The sequence below is a fragment of the Condylura cristata genome, unplaced genomic scaffold (genome assembly GCF_000260355.1).
Source record: "Condylura cristata isolate star-nosed mole 26May11 unplaced genomic scaffold, ConCri1.0 scaffold00013, whole genome shotgun sequence".
NCBI lineage: Eukaryota > Metazoa > Chordata > Mammalia > Eulipotyphla > Talpidae > Condylura > Condylura cristata.
Genome location: NW_004567114.1, coordinates 5,652,096 through 5,672,929, shown reverse-complemented (window position 1 = coordinate 5,672,929; position 20,834 = coordinate 5,652,096). Strand labels below are relative to the sequence as shown.

The window sequence follows — 20,834 nt, the reverse complement described above, 5'->3', positions numbered from 1 at the left end:
GCCCTCTCAGAGTTACTTAGTATCCAAGCCTCTCAATGATGGCTCCAACAGCCTGCTGGATTGCAACTTGGCCTCTTACTAGAATCAGCTGGAAGCTTTTTTGATACCCAGAGCCAGCACCTTACCCCAGGTCAAAATTAGGCCAGAATCTCAGAGACAGAGCCTAGGGTGGGGCTGTGATTTTCTCTTTGTTTTCCCAAGAGTGATGCTAATACAGCGCCTCAGTGATGCCCTCAGGCAAAGTTAAGCAGCACTACTCAAGGCTTTTGAGGTATGGACAAGACTTACACAATTAACCGAGGAAATAATAAAGCTCCTCTTTCTACCAACCATCAATTCTTACCGTCAATGTCAACTTTCTTAATTGTCAATTATTGCCTCAATGTCAACCCCAAGACTACATTTTATTGCCTTAACACTGCTGAGAGGAGCAGTGGGGAGACAGGCGAGGTCTGCTGCGCCCTGTGGGTCTCTCCCTGTTGCTGCAGGGGCTGCCAATAACTTGATAGCCCTGAGACTTAACCCCAGCACCACCAGCGAGGCCCTGCATCCAATTTTTGTGTGCAGGGAGCCAACATCAGGAGGGCTGGGGTTTGCAAGGATGGCCTGAGACTTCGTGGGGGTGGGGGGTATGCAGAAGCTCCAGTGTGGGGGTGTTGAGGCCTCAGAGCTGGTCACCCTAGGGCTGGGTGGAAATTCAGTGAATGAGGGCTGCTGACCAAATTGTCTTTCTGGGTTAGTGAGAATTTGGCACAAGTGATGGAGGCTGAGAGTAGAAAATTTGGGAAGGAGTCATTATGAGACCAGAAATTGGCTCACACCAGGTGAGAAGCTCGAGGTGGTGTTACAGGGCAGGGAGAGGCACCTATGAATCCTCAAATCTGCCTGTTCTGAATAGGTTCTGCCATCTGCCGCATCAAGACATGAGACACTGAATGGAAAGGAACTTTAATACAATTAATGTGCAATACAGAAAAGACAAAGAACATAATTTCTAAATCAAACACCTGAAGGTACCCAAGAGGGACTGGCCCAGAACAAGGCCTGAAAGCCTGTCATGAGACTGAAAAGCACCTTCTTGCCAGGACCCATAGAAAAGGGTCAGAAATGGCCAGACAAGTCTGGGAGAAAAAAGAGCAAAGTCAAAATCAAGATAAACGCTGCCATAGTCACCTCCCCACGTCTCTCCCCACGTCTGTTTCACCCAGTCCAGGGCCAGAAGCAAGCACACGGTTTCTTCACGAGTCTCTCTGCTCCCTGTGTCTCCCCAGGTCTCCTTCTGGCTCCATCCTGCTTCCTTCCTCCTCAGTCTCCTCTCCAGTCTCCTCTCTTCTCTGCTCAGCTCCACCCTCCTTCTGGGTGGGGCAGGGAACCTGGAACTTCCCCTTTTCTTGGGTCCACTCAGTCACAGGGCAGGTAGAGATGATGAACATAATCCTTAAGGGCCTTTGTGAAAGCTTCACTGCCCTTCCCAACTGACCTAGTCAGACCAAATACAGAAAAGAACGGAAGTTACAGTAGGTAAAATTCCACAAAGATGAGACCAACCCTTCCAAAGAGAAGGACGCTGGGAGGGAGCTCCCCTGGCCCCTGGCCCCTGGCCCCTGGCCCCTGCAGGCGCTTCTCTCCCACAGGGCAGCAGCCTCCGCTCCTCTTCAGGCTGCGACTGGCCTGTGTCTGGTCTGCGCAGGGTCTCAGCCCTGTCCCTTTCCTGGCAGGCTAGGGAGGGGAGGAGAGGGCCCCAGGCATGCTGGGAATCTGCAGGTGCCCCCACGGTCTGACCTGTGACCTCTGCTCTGCCTTACCTTTCCAGGCCGGGGGTTCCTGAGGAGGGGTGGCCGCTGTCTCCTCAGGCTGAGCCATTGCAGTGTGAGTGTGCCCAGGCAGACTGGGCAAGCGAAAGTCAGTGACTTTCTCAGCTTTAATGCTCTTTCTATGCCCGCTGCTGTGGGGCAAGTCCGCAGGCTGGCGAGGCAGGGAGGCAGGCAAGTCTTTACTGCCTGGGCTCTCTCTGGGGCTGTCTCATGCTCCCATCTCTCTGGTCATGCGTCCTCTAGTAACCGTTGTCCACTGTCCCCAGTCTCTGTAGCCCCAGCCTCCAGGCTCACCACGCCTCGCTCCAGGTGTCCACCAACAGGCATGAGTGCCCTGCGCCCACATCCCTGGAGGCAGGCGATAGCAGCAGAGGCCAAAGGCGAGAAAGCCTGACCATTTAACTCACACACAGCCATCCCGGGGAGTGAAGTTCTCTAAAGGCAGGTGGCTTTTCCTTTAGAAATTCACATGGTGCAGACAAACGCAATTTGGGGTGGAAGTAATTTGATAGTTACTAGTTTGGTCATTTACTTCATCCCATGCAATGACCACAGGACGGGTCTCTTGCTGCCCCCCAACCCCCTGATAAGCACCCCTATCTCCTGCCTTTAACTGGTGTGTTTAACGAGTCTGTATTCCCATATGCTAAGGAAAAAAGGAGGCTCCTAAGAAGATCATATGGAAATTAAACAGCAAGGGGCTGAACACCCGAGGGTTAACAGGCAGGGCTGGTGCCTACCCTTGCCAGTCTCCCCGAGCTCCAGATGCCGGCCCCCAAAGGACAGGCCGACATTTGCCCTAGCGGAGAATTAATTTTTCACTCCTTTGTATAACTCCCCCTGCCCTCTGTCAAAGGGCAGGACCGGGGTCTTTCAGACACAAGTCTGTTGCCCTCCTCAGCTTATCGACAAATTCAGTGACTTTCCTTCTCAAACTCCTTTTATTAGCTGAGGGAAACTGAGGCTGGTGTTCAGTATCACATCTAGCTCTCTAATCTTTGATGAAATTGACATCTTTCTGGAAAATGAACTCATTGAGATCGATGATTATTTGTACTAATAATGGGGTGGTGATGATGATGATGACAATAATAAAAGCAGCGGCAGTTACTGCTATAGCTCTAAAGAGTGTTTAAATTGCTGGGTGTTGGTCCCTCCCTGGTGGCACAACAGGTTGAAGCGCAGCACTACGAAGCCAGCTGTAGCCACTTCAGCACATGTTCAATCCCTGGCCGGGGAGCTGACCCACGTGGCACAGCAGACCGCTTCTGACCAGCCTGCTGCTCCCCTCGGCAGTGTAGTTCACCCACCTGCCTGTTCTGCTCCCCACTCTGTCTCTGGTGAATCCTCTCCCTGCCCCTGCACCTGTGGCCTGCACCCCAGTTCTGTATGCACAAATAAATACATCTTGAAAAAAATTGCTGGGTATTGTTCTTAGCATTTTACATGCATGGACTCCACACCATGTCCCTACCTAGTATTCTTCAGAAGAAAATATATCACCATAAAACCACTTCTGATGCTTTGGTTTAAACTCTCTGGATTATATTTATGTTTACATTTATGTGAAAATTTCTTGTATTCAATGTATTCAGAGGTTAGTATGTAGATGAATATTTGTGCTATTTTTAAAACGTCATGTGAAAATGCAGAAGGGGATAAAACACGACATGTGAGATTGTGTATCTTGGTAGATATTAATCTGGTGTCTTCCCTCAAGTTGCTTAATGTTGGGTAGTAAGATATTTGGATGTTTTGCCATTATTGTAATTACAAGATTACTGGTTGTTCCTTTTCTCTAAAATATCTCCTTGAAAAAATATTAAGCACCTCAAAAAATGAAAAGAGGAACATTAACTGTTGGTGATCCAGGTGAGAAGCTAAGCACCAAATTAGAGTTTAAAACGATAGCGCCACAAACACCCAAGTTGGAAAATCATATACTAGGTTGGAAGATAATTAATTATTGATGAAATTAAATTGATCTTGACAAGCCCATTATATTAATAAGTATATCCATTCAGAGGAAGAAATCTTTCTGTTAGCACACAATTAATGTTACTGGCTACATAAACTAAATACTGTCAAAAGTCAATAAATGACTATGAACACCCCACATGAAAAAAATTCACTCACAGAGGATTGAACACGTGGATGTGAGCACAGAAACACAAAGGACTTCATATCCAACATAGGGACGCACCGCAGAGCTCTGCTGCCCAGATGTAGGGGAGACGACCCCTCGCCAGGGGAACGAAAGGCAGGACAAACTAGCGGGGGTAGCTAAAGTCAAAGCTTCCACAGTGAAGAAGCCATCACAACAGCAAGCAGGCAGCCCACCAAATGAAGAGGCGTTTAAGATGAGCTCTGCTCTAAGAATTCTGCAAGGTGCCCGGGCAGTCCTTTATTCGAGCATTTTTGTTGTCAGCATGTATTTTATTATCATAGAAATGCTGGCGTGAATCTTCCTCCCTTTTGGCAAGCTCTCTGGGTTGTCTGTTTATGATGGAAGAAACTCATGATTCTTGCCTTGTTCTTTCTAGAAGAGCCTTCATTTTTAAAATGTTCATGTGTCTGACCTCATAATACATTATAAGCGTTCACTTTTATATCATTGACTAGATCCCAGCTTATTGCTGGTTTTCCCTTTGGGTGTTTTCCTGCAGTCACTTGTGTTCTCATGGCTGTCGTCTGCCATAGCCTGTCTGAGTGACGCGGCCCTTATAAGCCCCGCCTCCAGGCCCAGGTGTGCACACTTGTACATGTCCACACTCCAGGTGTCCACCATCAGGCACATGTGCCCTGTGCTCACATTCCAAGCACGTCCTGCATTGACATGATCAAGGGCACAGGTGATAGCCACAGAGGCCAGCGGTTTAAAAGCCTGACCATCTCCATTTACCCTCACTGATGTGAAGAATTCTCATACAACCTGGCTATTCAAATTCGCCTACACCATTTTTTTTAAGATTATTTATTTATTTATTCATACAGAACTGGGGTACAAGCCAGAGGCACAGGGGCAGTGAGAGGATCCACCCAAGACAGAGAGGGGAGCAGGACAGGCAGATCGACGAAGTCACCTACAACCTTTTTAACCTTTGTTGCTGAGTAAAGTTTTTTTTTAACTTTCAAAAAAAATCATTATTCATGTATCTGTGTATATATAAAATGATGTCTAGAATTTTCCCATGTATTTTGATTTTATTTATAGTTATATATAATCATCATATAGATCATTTTAGATAATCATTTTTTCAAAAATAAAAATGGGACTATTCTAACTACAAAGATTTGGAAACTCATGTTTTTTTACTTTATATATAAGGGACATTGTTCAATTCACTAATTAGATATTTACAGCACCATTCAAGGCTGCATGGTATTTTATTAGAATTAGCATTAATTCTAATCATGAATTCAAGTTGGAATATGAGGGTCTCTTGATCCTGGACTGAACAGGTGGAGCCTCAGTGAGGGGCACAAACGTGGAGCCACAGAGGGTCTTCCTCAGTGTAGTGAGAGCTGTAGTTGATAAGAGGGTGAATAGAATCCTTTTTCTGGAGCTGGGAACACTGGGGCTTACAAAGTTCCATTCCATCTGGTCATGATCTTGACTCCCTTAAGGGCACGGTTTCTATCTGATCCAACTCTATCTCCAGCTCCAGCATGATGCCTGACACACCAAAGTGGCCAAAAACTATTCACCTTCTATCCATGCCCATGCAATATGATTGTGCACATTCTCCCATCAAGGGGTGAATGGTTCCTACTGGGTTGGCCACACAATTTGATCTGAGCAATAGGGCATTAACAAATGTAACATATGTGGAAGTTCGGGGCTTATTCCTTGGGTCTTAACATCTTGTTGTCCTTGGGGATCCTGTATCTACCATTGATCATATAACCACCCCAGGCTAGTTTTTGGTTGGTGATCAACTCATGCTCAGTTGCCTCCATCACTCCAACCTACAACCATCCAACGACCAGACTTGTTCAGGACACCATGAACAAGCGCCTGATCACAGAGGCATGACTGAGCACAGTGGAGAGCAGAACAATCACCCAGCTGAGCACATCCCAATTGGACAACCCACAGAATTGTGGGCATAGTCCGGTGGCCATTTGAAACAACTACGTTTTGAGGACAGTTGCTGTGAAGCAAACATTCAGCAATACTTTCTGCTCAATATGCTTCCCACTTCACTCTGAGGGAGCTCTGTGAGAAGTGTAACCTGTGTCTCTGATAGCATCTGCAAAATTTCAGGGAGAGTTGAGTGGTATCTGGGGACTACAGGGATGATGACATGGGGTGGGGACAGTGTGACTTGAGAGCAAGGCACGGTGCGATGAGAGGGAGCTCTGTGGTGAGGGGTCTCTGACCATGCCTGGTGAGTGTACCTTCTTACTGTGGATCAAAATTTCTTCAAGTTCATGGTTGGAGGGAAGAGCAGGAAATGGGTCTAGATTAGAGAGGTGGAGAAATCATCAGCTGGACAGAGAAGACTTCAGGACCCCAGTGACTGGCAGGTTTCTAGAACACAAAGACACATCAAGAGCCCATGCATTTTCTGTTGTGAGTGACCAAATGCGGAGATTTACTGAGGAACTGGATAAGGGCAATAATAAATCAGGCCTTGCATCCAAAGGTGATAAGGTGGTAATAAATTGGGCCTTGCATCTAATTAACGGGTTCTTGTGCCGGGATGGGACTAGATGAAGGTGATAACGAACTGGGCCTCACATCAAGGACACAGCGATGAGTCACCCCTTTGAAATCTGAGTTTAGGACCTATATAAGAGAGCCTTCCCCCTTATTGGGTTGGCAGTAGCTGCAGACCCCACTCTAGGGGCTCCGTCTCAGCTGCTGTCCCGGAGCAATAAACTCTGCTTGCTCAGCCTTCTGCCTCCCGCCTTCCTTCTTGCGGCTGGTCACAGAAGTTGGAGCAAAACATTTTCCACTGGCTCTCTGGGCACCACAGGAGATTGGGACTGAAAGAAAGAGACTGACCCAGTGGGTGGTGGTGACAACAGAATGGGTGTTGCTATACAGCTGGGAAGAAAGCTTACAGAAGAGAAGGAAAATTCCAGAGGAAGGAAGTGAGGACAGGTGCAGGAGTAAGAGTATAAACACAGAGAAGTCTAAGGGAACTTGGCCGAAGGATCCTGAAACGTTTCTGTAAGTAAACGCCCCAATCTTGCTCTCTCTATTCTCAGAGCGAGAGATGTTTGTGGGCCCTGGGCCGCGAACAGAGGATCTCAACGCAGCTTCCTTCCCCGATGAGGAGGTTCTCGAGGGAACAGCTCTCTGCCGGTGGTTGCTGGGACTGCTGAGGGACGGAGTTTCCGTTGTGAGGGGCCTTGCACAGGGCCCTCCCGGCGGAGGGTGGCTGGAGTAAGGTGGGGGACATCTGCGTGGCCCCTAGATATGGACAGAGGGATAGGGGAGCCGAGCACTGGGGATGGCCCCAGAGGGAATAATCTTGCATACCTGGCAGTCTGGTCACGGCAGGATGGCACCGCTGGGAGACTGCTCAGCCAGGGGAGGGGGGGTTGTCTCGGCCATTTACGGAGTGTGGGTATTCGAGGCTCCTTTCAAGTTGGACAAAGGCAGGAGCTTGAATGCCCTGGGCAATGGGTACAGCCCAGACATAGTGCCAGGAAAGCCTGGCTGTTGCCGGAGCTACCTAGGCCTAGGGCTGCTCAGTGGAACACCTTGTTAATGAGGTTGGCGCCAGGGGTGGGGTCCGGAGGAAGTAGCAGACTCACCCTCCGGAAAGCCCAAAACCCAGTGTTCAGTGTGACCCACCCTTTTCTCGGTCTGCAGACAGGCTGGGATCTGGCTCCCGGGCAGAATCCTGCAATCTCCAGCCTGCCCCACGGCTCCCCTTTCTTGTCTTTTGCCGGGCAATGCTGCTGACCCATAAGGGGGGAGCCCCTTCCAAGTCTAAGCACTCGGGAGCCGGGGGCTGGTCTGCCGGAACCTTGTCAGTTACACTCGAGAGGCCCGCAGGGTCCCCTGAGCCCTGAGGGGATGGTTGCTGAACGGCTGCCGTAGATCACGCCAGGCAGGTGGGGTCTGACTCCACCTCGCTTAACCTCCAGACTTCTTCAGTGAAACGGCGGCCTAGCTGGAGACCCGCTGCGAGAGCGGGTTGTCTGGCTGCGGGCCTGGCTGTCTGTTCGCGGCATCACCGTGGTGGCGTGAAAGGGTGTGGGGGAGGGGCAAGGAGGAGGGTGTCCGGTCAGCCGGGGGTGATGCTGAGCGAGGCTCATTCATCAGAAACGGACTGACCAGCCTTCCCGGGCGAGCCCCGCACTCCAGCCCCGCGAGCAGCGAAGCCCTGAAACAGCGCTGGGCTTCTCAGCTTCCCTTTTAATAGCTTTTTTCTATAACTGAATGACGAGGAGGTTAACGTTATGCCGGAATGGGACGCTCTGGCGAAAAAAGCCAGCCACACCGCTGTAAACACAAGAGGAAACTTTATACAAGCCCAAGCTTGGGCCCAACCGCACGCCAGAGGCACCTGGGTGGCAGGAAGGGCCCGGGACAAAGAAGTCCCTTTTGGTGCGCAGGCCTCGGGACCAAGGGGCAGCTAGTGATGGGTTTGGCTGACCTTTACAGGTTTCCTAAATGTGGTGAGGTTGGCTTTTGGCCACGGCGAGTGGCGCCCTGCACCTTATCCATACAGGAATGCTCTAGAACGCAGGTTCCACCCAGGGGGGAGTAGAAGCTTCCCCTGGAATGGCGGTTTTAAGAACATGGCGCTGATTATGTTCTTCAGTTAATAACAAAAAAGAGGGAGAGAAGGAGAGAGGAAAGGGAGAGGGACACAACCCACCAAGAAACCTGTGTGCACGTGCAAGCATGTGTGCAAGTATGTGTGCGCGCACATGTGCACACGTGTGTTCAAGTGATCATAGATGTGCATGTGTGCACAGAGCGCATGTATGTCGTGCAGCAAGTACAGATGCGGTGCTGTGTGTTCACACGCATGTACATGGTGAGTGTATATGTGCACGGTGCTCACGCGTGCACATGTGTGATGTTTGTGTGGTGTGTGCACATAGCTGTGTATGGTGTGCTCATGTGTGTGCGTGTACAGTGCTTGTGTGTGCGACACTTGTGTGTGCTTGTATGCCACTCTATCCCAGCCGGGACGGTCATCCAGGGATCTGAGCTGGACAGTGTCTCGTAAGGCTCACCTGTCGCCCCTCTTCTCCTTCAAAGCCCTTCCTCCACCTGAGTTAGGCTGTTCTGCCCCCACCACCCTCCAGAAGCATATTGGCCTGGCGTGGGGCAGTGAGCTGAAGGCCTCTGCAGGGTCACTTTGGGCTGATGTCACTTAGTGCTGAGTCAGGCTTCAGCCTGAGTGTCTCCTCCGTAGGTAATGAGGCTGCGGAAAATGCTGGTAGGCCAAAGGGCTGCTGGCAATGTAATTCTGAGAAATGCAGATGAAATTGTCATGACAGCAACAGATACTCATTTCAAAAATGTCAGGAGGGAGCAGAAGGGAGGGCTGGGATGGGTCTGACCAGCAGCAGGAAAAGGAGGATGATACTTTGGGAGGTTTCTTCTTTTAAAGATTTACTTTTATTTATGCATACAAGAATTGGGGCATAGGCCAGAGGTGTGTGTGTGGGGGTGGGTGGGTGAGAGGTTCATCAGAGATAGAGTGGGGAGCAGAACAGGCAGATCTACTGATAAACTGCTGAGGGTAATGCTAATTTTGGTAATGCTAAGCACAGGAACATCTAAACTTGGTGACTTAAAAGAGATTGGGTGTGTGAATTTGCACCTGCACATCTATGTGTAGCTTGGAGGGGTGTGTACAGAATGATCTTGCTAATCTAAACAAACCCTGCCTTCCCCATCTGCCAGTCAGCTGATTTCTGTCCAGTCCTTCTTCCACCTGCTGTTATCCTATCTTTATGTTTGGAAACTGAAATATGTTCTATACTTTCTTATTACAGCATTTTCGCTTGGAAATTATTTATGAAATTGCAAAAACGATCCAGAGAGTTTTTGTGTGTGGGATGTGCCCCAAAGATGACGATTTCTATAACAACAGTGAAATGTCATAACCAGTAGGAAACTCCTACTGGCTCAATGCTGTTCACTCAGGTACAGACCTGGTATGGAGCTCACCTGTCTTTCTTTACACACACTTTTCTAAAAAAATTATTTTTACTTATTTATATACACACAGGAACTGGGGTGTAGGAGAGGTGCAGGGGGGTGATAAGATTCACCAGAGACAGAGTGGGGAGCAGAACAGGCAGATCTACTGAATATACTGCTGAGGGGAACAGCGGGGAGACAGGAGAGGTCTGCTGCGCCATGTGGGACACCCCCCTGGCCAGAGATTGAACTCCGGCCACAGTGGCTGGGGATAGCTTCACAGTGCTGAAATTTTAACCTCTGTGCCACCAGGGAGGCCCCATTTTCATACACTCTTGTTAGGGGGCAAAATTTAAAATCTGTCCATTTGTGGATTCCAGAGCTGTTTTATCACCAGAAAGAAATGCTAGTGTGTTACATTTAATAATCACATTTCTCCCCAGTCCTGACCCCTGGTGACCGCTGACCTAGTCCCCATCACTACAACTGTCACTTCACAGCTGTGACGCAGTATGTAGCACACACAACTTCATTGCTCTCTTTTTTCATTTGTGATGTTCCGAGCGTCTTTCGATGATCATCTCCTTTCTCGGGGACACCTTCACTCTGCCATTCTTTCAGACCGGGCTGCTGCTGACAAGCTGTTTTAGCATTTCCTCACCTTTCCTGAAGGACATCGTTTCTGAATAAAGGTTTCTGGGTTGATGATATTTTCACTTCAGGATTTGAAAAATGTTTGCCTGTTTCTTCTGTCTTTCATTTTTTGAGGAGAAAGTGGCAGTCATGCGGGTCTTTGTCCTCCATTAGTAATGCCTTGTTTCTCTCTGGTCTGGTTACTCTGACAAGTTTCTCTGTCTTATTTTCAGAAGTTTGAGAGGACGCGCCCAGCTGTGCATTCCTTAAAGTTTACTCTGTTGAGTTACACTCAATTTCTTGAATCTATAGATTTCTGTTTTTTGCCAGATTTGAGGCATTTGAGCCAATTGCTGTTAACGTGAGGTATAAAGTGGTAGCTGCTCCCGCTGCCTGGCCTCATCCTGTGGCCCTGGGGGAAGGTGAAAGGCGGGGAGAGGAGAGGAGGTCAGCTGGGCCGTGGTCCAGATCCTGCTGCTGTCAGGGCAGTGACTTCACATTGTGAGTTCAAGATCCCCAGGAGGTGAGATGTGAAAGTCAGAACTTCTATTTAAGTGATTTCAGCTCTTCCTATCAATTTTTCTTTAAGTTTTATCATGTGCATGGAACATTGACTTCTACATATTCTCTATGGTAGTATATAAAATATAAATGTGTGTGTGGGCAAAATCATCTGGTCTTAAAATTAATTTTTTCAAATGGGACAGATTTCATTTTTTGAAATTGGTAGAGTTATTAATTTAAGGTATTATCAATATCAATTTAATTTCATCAATTGATAATTAATTATTTTATAACATAGTATATGATTTCCTTTCGACTTGGGTATCTCAACGTTGCGTAAAATTTTAAATTCTTTATAATTTGGTGTTTTGTTTCTCGTGTAGATCACCAGTAGTTAATGTTCTTCTTTTCCTTCTTGGACATATTTTATCTTCTTAAAAGGAGATCTTTGAAAAAAAGTAACTTTTATGCTTCGAACAACCAATAATCTGTCCCAGAAAATCTGATGTATTCTAATTCACTCCAAATGGATTAAAGGCTTAGACATAAGAACAAGGGTCAAAGATGTATTCGGGAAGACAACCCCAGCAGCAAGGGAAAGAAAGACAAAAAATAAACAAGTGGAATAGCTAAAAGTAAAAGCTTTCACACCACAAAAGAAACCATGACCAAAACAAACAGGCAAACTACAGAGTGAGAAAAAAATGCCAGCATAACAAACACCTGCCAACGGGTGAGCTCTAAACCATACAGTGATGCTCTTATACAACCCAAGAGCAAAGGAAAAAATGACCCAAATGAAAACCTCAATAAAAATCACAGAGAAGACAGTCCAGGCCTGCAAACAGGGAAAGGTTGCCCGTCACTTACTATTAGAGAAATGCAAATTAGCCACATTGAAATACCACCTCACCACTGGGAGAGCGGGCCATGAAGGGGCCATTCCCAGACTCCTGAAATGGCCAGTAGCGGCCGGCAGAATGATGACAGCTGAGGGTGCTAACGGAAAGGACTCCAAGCAGCCAACGCAAAGAATGCTGAGCGCAGAAGCACCAGGAGGGGGCGCCAGATATACACCTCAGAATGAACGGCCACTGGGGGCTGTTTGGAGTCTCCCCTGTCGCCCACGGGACCCCCAACCTGGGCCCAGGTCTCCTTTCACTGAATGAACATATAACAGGGTGGTCCGCAGGAAAAGGGGAGGTTCCCTGCCCCACCCCAAGGAGGTGGAGCTGAGCAGGGAGGAGAAGCTGGGGAGGAGGCTGGGGAAGGAGGGAGGAGGACGGAGAGGAGGAGTCCTGGGGGAGGCCGGTGGGGCAGAGCCCTGTGAGGAAGCTGCGCTGGCTTCTCCGCCCCGTCCTGGCTGGAACACGTGGGTGAGAGGCCCGTGGGCAGGGGACAGTGGCAGCGCTGACCTTGATTTTGATGTTGCTCCTTCTGTCCCGGAAGTGCTGGGTCCCTTCTGTCCCTTCCCTGCGGGTCCCCACCAGAGATGCCTCGGATTGGTGGCTTCTTGGGCCTCAGTGACCCTGCTTTGTGCCAACCCTGTTTGGCTGGACCTTTGCCACGAGGGGATGGGCAACTTTGGGTGCTTGACTGGGACACTTTATTCTTCCCTTCTTCTTTGTGGCACACTAACTGTATTACGTTCTGGAGGTCTCTTCTATCCCTGTGCTCTCTTTGGTGTGAGGTGACATCTCACTGTGGTTTTACCTGCTTCTCTCCCACCAGCAGCGATGGTGAATACTCTTCCTTCTGGGTCGCTTCTTGAGTGAACTGGCTGTTCAAATCTGCTTTCCAGTTTTATATAACATCTCGATGTTCCACTCCATTCAATAGGATGTCTTTTTAATTGTATATTTTCTTCTCCTGCATAGAAGTTAATTCCATCACCAGTAGCTCTGTGGCTGACCCGATGCTTATGGCTGTTAGCACCCATGCCCCTGTGTGTATTTGCTCATCGCTGGAAGCTGCCTCAGCCTAGAGGCAGCCTTCGGGCCTCAGTGGCCCTGCTTTGGGCCAACCCTGTTGGGCTGGACATTTACCCACGAGGGGGTAGGTAACTTTGGGTGCAGATATGGAAACTCTGTTCTTCCCATTTTCTTTGTTACACACAAATTGTATTAGTTCCTTGCCACTGAAGTTCAGATGTGAGCACGTGTCTTGTCTTGATGCAGTGGATGGCGGAAACTAATTAGAACAGGTTTCTGGGGTGCCTCTTCCCTGGCCCAGAACAGTTCCATGGTCTATTTCTGCACCAGTACTTGTTTAGTTAATATATATTTTTGATAACTTTTGGCATAAAAGTGCCTTTCCCTTTTTGCCTTGCTCATACCTTCCAGTTGCCTTAGCTTGGCAGCCTGGACTAGCCCCAGACCCTCTGTTCCTTGAATCTCTCCTCCTTGCCCCGCCCGATGCACCTGCAGGCGGAATATGCGCTGAGCTGGTCCCAGTGCCTCTTGCGGGGATTGGCCGTGGGGATGCCCACACTGCGCATGCCCACAAAGCCTTTTCCTTTCTGCTCCATCGCTGGTTCTTCTAAGCTCATTCAAAGTCACTGCTTGCAGCCACCCTCCGCCGGCTGGGTAGGTGCCTCCCCTGAGCCCCCAGGGCGCCTGTGTTTACCTTGGTTATTAAGTAAACCCTCTGAGCGGTAACTGTTCTTTTGCTGGGTGTTTCCCCCAAACACTGTGGGTTCCTGGAAGCCTGCCTGATGTGTGTCAGCCTCATCTCTACATCCTTGTTAAAATTTCCCTCATCAAAAAATGAAAAACAAGTCATAGACTAGGACAAAATATTTATCATATATATATGATAAACGTCTTCTTATCCAGAATATATAAAGAGCTTTTACAATTCAATAATTATAATAGAAACAACCCAGTATTGGTAGGAAGGATTTGAGCAGATATTTGACCGTGTAACACATACAAATGACCACTACTCGTCTGAAAAGATACTCAAGTTCCCCAGTAATCAGGAGAATGCCCATTAGAGCCATAATGAGACACCTCTCTGTGCCACTGGCAGGCTTGTAGCCAAAAGAAGTGAAAATCATTCACACACATTTGCAAGCCAATGTTGAGGGAGGCATTATTCATGAGCACAATTGGAAACAACTCAAATGTCCATAGACTATAAACAAATCATGGCATAACCACGCTGTGGGCATTGCTCAGCAATAAAGAAGAATTTATTACTGTAACATACAGCGGCATACCTCTCAGAAGCGTTATGTTCAGTGAAGAAGACAAACACGATAAACTGCAATCGCATTTATTCGAGCTCTATATGGAAGAGAAAAAAAACTAGTGGGAATAAGCAGATCAGCTGTTGCCTTGAATCAGGGTGAAGGAGAGGACTGAGTGGAAAGAGGGAGGAGGGAAGCTTTGAATGATGGCAGTAACTGGTATTGGTTTCCGGTAGTGACTGCACGACTACACAGCTGTCTAAACTCATCCTTCTGCCCTGACAACGGGTGAATTCGCAGCATGTAATCTAAACCTCACTTAAACCTAGAAAAATTCAAGTAAGGAATATAAAGGGGAAATATAAGCATAGAAACAAGGTTCTCAGGGTTCCATTACTAGAGAACTTTGAAGGAATTCTTGAGTAATAGTCGCTGTCTCGTTTGAAGACAAATCTACCAGGAAGCAAAAATGGGATGTGGGGAATGGACACTGAAAGTGATCAAGTTTGTTTTGAATTTGTAAAAATATGCTCCCTGGTGGCGCAAAGGGTTACAGAGCAGCACTGTGAAGGTAGCTATAGCTGCTTCAGTGCAAGTTCCATCCCAGGCTCCGGAGGTGACCACATGGCGTGGCAGACCTCTCCTGACCCACCCACTGCTCCCCTCAGCAGTGTACTTTGTGGATCTGTCTGTTCTGCTCCCCACTCTGTCTCTGGTGAAGCCTCTCACCGCCCCTGCACCTCTGGCCTGTACCCCAGTTCGGTATGAATAAATAAATAAATCTTTAAAAAAAAACCCAGAACTGAATATTCTAACAGTAACACACAATCCTGGGGCTGGAGGGTAAATGCTCGCTGCCAGAGTTCTTTCAGCTGCAGAGAAGACAAATATTAACAAAATTTTGCAAGACCAGGGAAAATTAAGCAAAAATAGAGAACAAATGACTTATCAGTAATGGGAAGAAAACATGGTAAACAAACAAAAAACCCACAAAATTCCAGGAATGCAGGATTAGTTTAACATTAAAAAAAAAATCTCAACCAATGTCATTCACCACATTAACAGAATAAACAAGTCTGGTGACTCCTGTTAGCGGCTGGAAGGGGCGTGGTGAGCCTCTGGGCACTGGTGAATTTGTTTCTTGGTCTGAGTAGCGGTTCCAGGAGGACTCTTGTCGAACTGCCCATGTAAATTACCTGCACTTTTCCCCATGTACCTTGGGTATATCATGCTGCAATTAAAAAATTTAAAAAATACACAACAACGTCAAGATCACAAAGGAACATTCTGAACAATTTGACCCCAGTAAATTTGAAAATTGAGATGAGATAAATTTAATTTATGCAAAAGTATGCATAAGGGAGAAATATCAGTATAGATAACAGAATATAAACATAAAGGACATGAGCAATGGAAAGAAAAAAGAGTCCTTCCTCCTATCAGCCCCCTGCAAAAAAGTACAAGGTCAGGTGGGTTTGTACATCATTTTAACAAACGTTCTGAGGACGGATAATCTGTATCTCATACAAGTTGTTCTAAAAATACAAAGAGAGGAAGTTGCCTAATTTACTTTATGAGGTTTAATAAAGCCAAAGTAGTTAAGACAACACTCCAACCCAGTGGAGTGACAGTAACATTAAATAATAATAGTATTGGGTCAATTGGATAACCACATAATAACAATTTTTTGACCTTGACCTTGTACCACAGACAAGTACTAATTTGAGATGAATCAGAGTCTAATTGCAGGAGGAACACTCTTAAGGAGAGATTGTAGGAAAGTAATTTTGTTAAATTAGAGCTAGAGACATATTTTTTAAATAGCCCATGGAAAGTTTTTTATTTTATTATTATTTTTTAAGATCTATTTACTTAAGCTTACAAGAGCTGGGGTGTAGGCCAGAGGTGTGGGAGGGTGAGAGGATTCACCAGAGACAGAGTGGGGAGCAGAGCAGGCAGACTGATGAAATACACTGCTGAGGGGAGCCGCGGGAAGGCGGGAGAGGTCTGCTGTGCCCTGTGGGTCAGCTCCCTGGCCTGGGACTGAACGTGCTATAGTGGCTGCTGACCGCATCATGGTGCTGTGCTTTAACCCCTTGTGCCACCAGGGAGGGCCCAGGCTTTGGAAAGTTTTAACCCTGAAACAATTAATAAACTTGCCTTTATTAAAATTCAGAACTCCCATCCATCAAAACCACTACATCAGTGAAAAACAATAACACCAATACGGAAAAAATATCTAGGGGGGACAGATATCAGCTAAAGAAATCAAACCGAGAACCAAATGGATCACAACATCTTCATGGCTGAGATATAGGCAGGCTCCTTAAGTAGAATAGAAGCCACTAACCATCCGGGGAAGATGGATACATTTGGACTATATTAAAATTCAAGAACTCTATTCATCATTCTCAGCATGAAAAAGGTGGAAAAGCAACCTAGAAAGTGGAGGAAGTTGCTTTCAGTTCGTGGGTCTGACAAAGGGCTGTTACAGCACAGTCATGAAGGCGTGGCACAGAGTGGGGGATGGGGAGGGGTGCGGGTAGGTGACTTGGGGCCAGTTAGGACTGAAGGGCCCCGTGCGGACTCATGAAAGTAAACCCAGCGTCAGGAGGCACCGGGAATGCAAATTAAAACCAGTATCGGCATCATTATATACGTACCAGAATGGTTAAAAGGGAAGAGCTGGGTAAGGTTGCCAGAAGCTGGATCTTTGCAGCTGGCCGGGAGCCATGCAAAACCATAAAACCATGCTGAAAATTGCTTAGTAATTTCTACGAAAGCTAAACGTGTATACACCACGACCCAGCTGTTCCATGCCTACATACAGACCTGGCAGAAATGGGCCCCCATGTCCACCCACCTGAAGACGTGTTCTAGAATGTTCACTGCAGCTCTGTTCAAAGCGGGTCTATGCTGGAATCTACTCGCTTCATTGCACAGCAGTCCAGTAGGGAGGTCAGTGTCACCCCCTCCCCACAGACTGGGGTGGCGATGCCGTCCCAGCCCCATGCCCACATGGTGGAGCCGAGATGCCAACCCTTCAGCCCTCTGGCCTTAACAAAGGGAGGATGGAGGAGGCGGGGCTGAGCAGGCCACCCACAGGTTGGTTGATAGAATACCCTTTCACGGCTTCTGCAAAGGCATTGATCTACATCCATGGTTTATTGGCACTAACATTTTCTTTTAATTGATACCAAGGAAGGACAGGCAGGACATGCCGCTCCTATGCTCACATTTGAAGAGTGAACAGAAGCCCAGAGAGGAGACGTATCCGCCCTTGGTCACCTAGAGGGTCAGCAGTGGGGCCACTGCAGGACATGGGCAGGGGACAGCTGCAGCCCCTCCTGCCACTGCCCGGGGGGTGGACAGCCTGCCCAGGAGGGGGCTGACCAGAAGTCCTGGCCTACTGGCATTCCAGCGCTGTCCCATGGGAATCAGGCTCCAATAAACAGACTCAATTTTACCTGCATCACTTTCCTCCCTCTACCAAGGTTTATTTTGTGCTACAGATGAAAATGGATTCAGTAAAGCTAAAAGCAGATGTCCCACAGGTTCCAGACATGGCAGGACATGTCCACTTTCCTTCAGGCCACGTTTCCTGGGTCTTCCTCACGGAAAGCCAGCCATGGGGTGGGCGCCCCCGGGCTGAGGCCAGCACCCCCGGGCTGGGGCCAGCACCCCCTCCAGGTAGGGCACGTTTGCATGCTCTGTGGTTGAGTGCAAAACAAGAGGGTTTTCTGGACAGAGAGTGGAGCCTGGGTGTGCAGTGTCCCAGGGCGAGTCCCAGGATGAGACCAGCGTGGGGGCGTGTGGCCAGCCGGCCCCCGAGGCTCAGGCCAGAGTGGTGGGGGTTGCCAGCTGTGGTCAGATGGCCAGAAGCCAGGTGCAGCACTGGGCGCTGGAGGGCCGGGCAGTCTTGGGGGGCGAAGGAAGCCCTTAGCCTGGGAGCGACGCTCTCGGGCAGGTGTCAGGGCTGAGCTGAGGTCTTTGACACCCTGCTGGAGGCTGAACATGGCTGTGGGTGTGGGGCGCTGCCTGGACACCCACATCGGGCTTGGGCCTAGGAAGCCGACGCAGTGGGTTCAGAGATCCAAAGTCTTCGCTGCTCTTACAAAGCTGCTGTTTCCCAGACAACCGGGGTGGGGGGGTGTCTGAGGCCGCGGGGTGCGCAGGACTTCACGAGGCAGGCACACCTCCCTTTGGGGGTCAGAGCTTGAGCTCTGGGGTGGGGCAGCTGCGTTCAGGTTCCCAGTCCACCTGGAACAGATGGTTTAACTTGCTGTTTCCCACATGCAAAACGGGGCTGGGGTAGTCACCACCCAGGGCTTGGGTGACAGGGGCGCCAGTGAGTGGTGTCAGGTGACTGTGGTCCCCACGCCCTGGGAGCTGTGACTGGCCCCCATCTGTCTTATTCTCCTGTCACTCAACACAGCTGGCTCTGATCTCCACAGAACGGGCTGAGCCTCTCCCTGGGACCAGTAAGAAATGACTGAGGAATAGAATGAAAGTCTACAGAGTTCGCTAACTCAGGGAGAAGATAAACCCTTGCTGGTGGCCCCCTTTCCAGCCCACGCTTATCACCTCAGGAGCTTTTTCAGAGTAATTAGCATTTTTAGTGTAGCAAATTTTAATGAGACAGCCATCTAGGCTGTGATGATGCTGGCAACAGAACAAAGCAAGCAGAGGGCATGGGTTAAGGCGGTCCAGCTCGGGAGTCCAGCTCTAGGTCCAGCTCTAGCGGTCCAGCTCGGGACCCTCATATTGCAGAGGGTCCCGAGGCTCCAGAGGAGCAGGGCACAGAACGTGTGATGATCCGGGGAATTGGGGTTGGGGAGGGTTCCTTCCGGCCTGGAATTGCAGGCCTCACACCCACGCAACAGCCTAAAGTGAGGAAACACCCTCCAGGAAGGTCTAAAAGCCCAGTCCCTAGTGGGGCAATGGGTTGAAGTGCAGCACTATGGAGCCAGCTGCAACCGCTTCAGCACAAGTTCGATCCCCAGCCAGGGAGTGACCCAGAAGGCACAGCAGACCTCTCCTGTCTCCCAGCTGCTCCCCTCAGTGTGTGTTTCAGTAGATCTGCCTGTTCTGCTCCCCACTCTGTCTCTGGTGAATCCTCTCGCTGTCCCTGCACCTCTGGCCTGTACCCCAGTTCTGAATGCATAAATAAACAAGTCTTTAAAAATAAACACCCAGTCTGTCTCCATGGAATTCTTGGTGTCAGAGTCCTTGCGTGCACGGATGTTAAATTGTGCGTCTTATGTCGTTGTCCCATCAGACAGACGGGGAGACTGGGTGTGCCTGGCACAGCGCCGGTGTCATGGGCCTGCCTCCCCCTCCTAAGCGGTATCGATTGTGAGACAAGAAATGGAAAAGAATCACTCGTACGCGGCCTGTGGCTTTATTTCGGGAAGACCTGCTTACTGAGCAAGGGGGGACTTCAGAGGCCGCCAAAGGGGTCCTCTTCCTGGACTGCTGTTCTTACTCTCAGCTTGTCTCCAATGTGCATCTTTTACTTTGTAAGTGAGAAAGCACCGTTACAGGTGAGTATGTACGGACAGGTATCTTCACATGGAGAGACCACTTTTCACTGACCACTGGGCGTGAGTGTTTCTGTCCAGAGACTGCTGGCTAAGCCTCTGTCCAGCGATCCTCTCCCTGAACAGTCCCGAAACTCCCCAGACCCCACGGAAATCTCTGCCTCTCCTCCACTCACATTCAAATTGCGCTCATTTGCCTCCGCGGCGATGCCCCCGTGAGAAGCTCTAACTGTCGTCCTCCACCAGGGCTTGAACGACGCCCCGGGCACGAGATACAGTAAATGGGCTCTCAGATAAGAATTTGTGGATTTGCCTTCTTTGACAAATTTATAACAGACTTGGTTTTCCCAGAGCTCTTAATTGATTGTGAGTTTGTTCTCCTTGCAGTTCCTCTTCCTTGACTAGTTTAGGGTCAAGGAAAGGAATCTCAAACAAAAGCAAATGGTGGGAAAGCTGACTCCTCTTCCTCCCTGTGCTGCCCCCCCCTGCCCCCTCCCCATTACTCTTGCTGATTCCCCATTTTTGTCTGTCTTTGTGTAAATAAAGGCTGGTGCCCACTGGTCTCCATCCCAGCACTCACTTTTACTCCCTCCCCTTGGGGACGCTCGCCCACCTCCCCTTTTCTTTGCTGAACACTGTATAAACAGCCCTGTAACCTGCCAAAGAGCAGGACGGTGGGCTTTCGCACATGAGTCTGCTGCCCTCCTCATCTGTCGACACATAAAACCACTTTCCTTTTCCTCAAACTCTGTTTCCTTTTATTGGCTGAGGGAAACTGAGACCGGCATTCGGTAACACACGTCTAATCACTTGTCTTTCCTATTTGCGTGGGTGATGGAGGCTGCTGGCCCTCCTGGGTGCTTCCTGGGCCCTCCCTGGTGGCGCAGCTGGTTAAAGCACAGCACTGAGACACTAAAGCCACTTCCGCATGAGTTCGATCCCCACCCTGGAGGAGATCCACATGGTGCAGCAGACCTCTCCTGACCCGCCCGCTGCTCCCCTCAGCAGTGTACTTCGTCGATCTGCCTGTT

General features: G+C 48.9%; 1 protein-coding gene across 1 annotated transcript in view; it reads right to left on the bottom strand.

The window, feature by feature from the left end:
• Positions 1-13,600, bottom strand: part of TCL1A (T-cell leukemia/lymphoma 1A) — an 18,518-nt gene extending 4,918 nt beyond the window's left edge. The window contains exon 1 of the mRNA XM_004682023.1: positions 13,451-13,600. Within this exon, the coding sequence (XP_004682080.1) occupies positions 13,451-13,600 (150 nt within the window). The remainder of the gene's footprint in view (positions 1-13,450) is intronic.
• Positions 13,601-20,834: the final 7,234 nt, after the last annotated feature.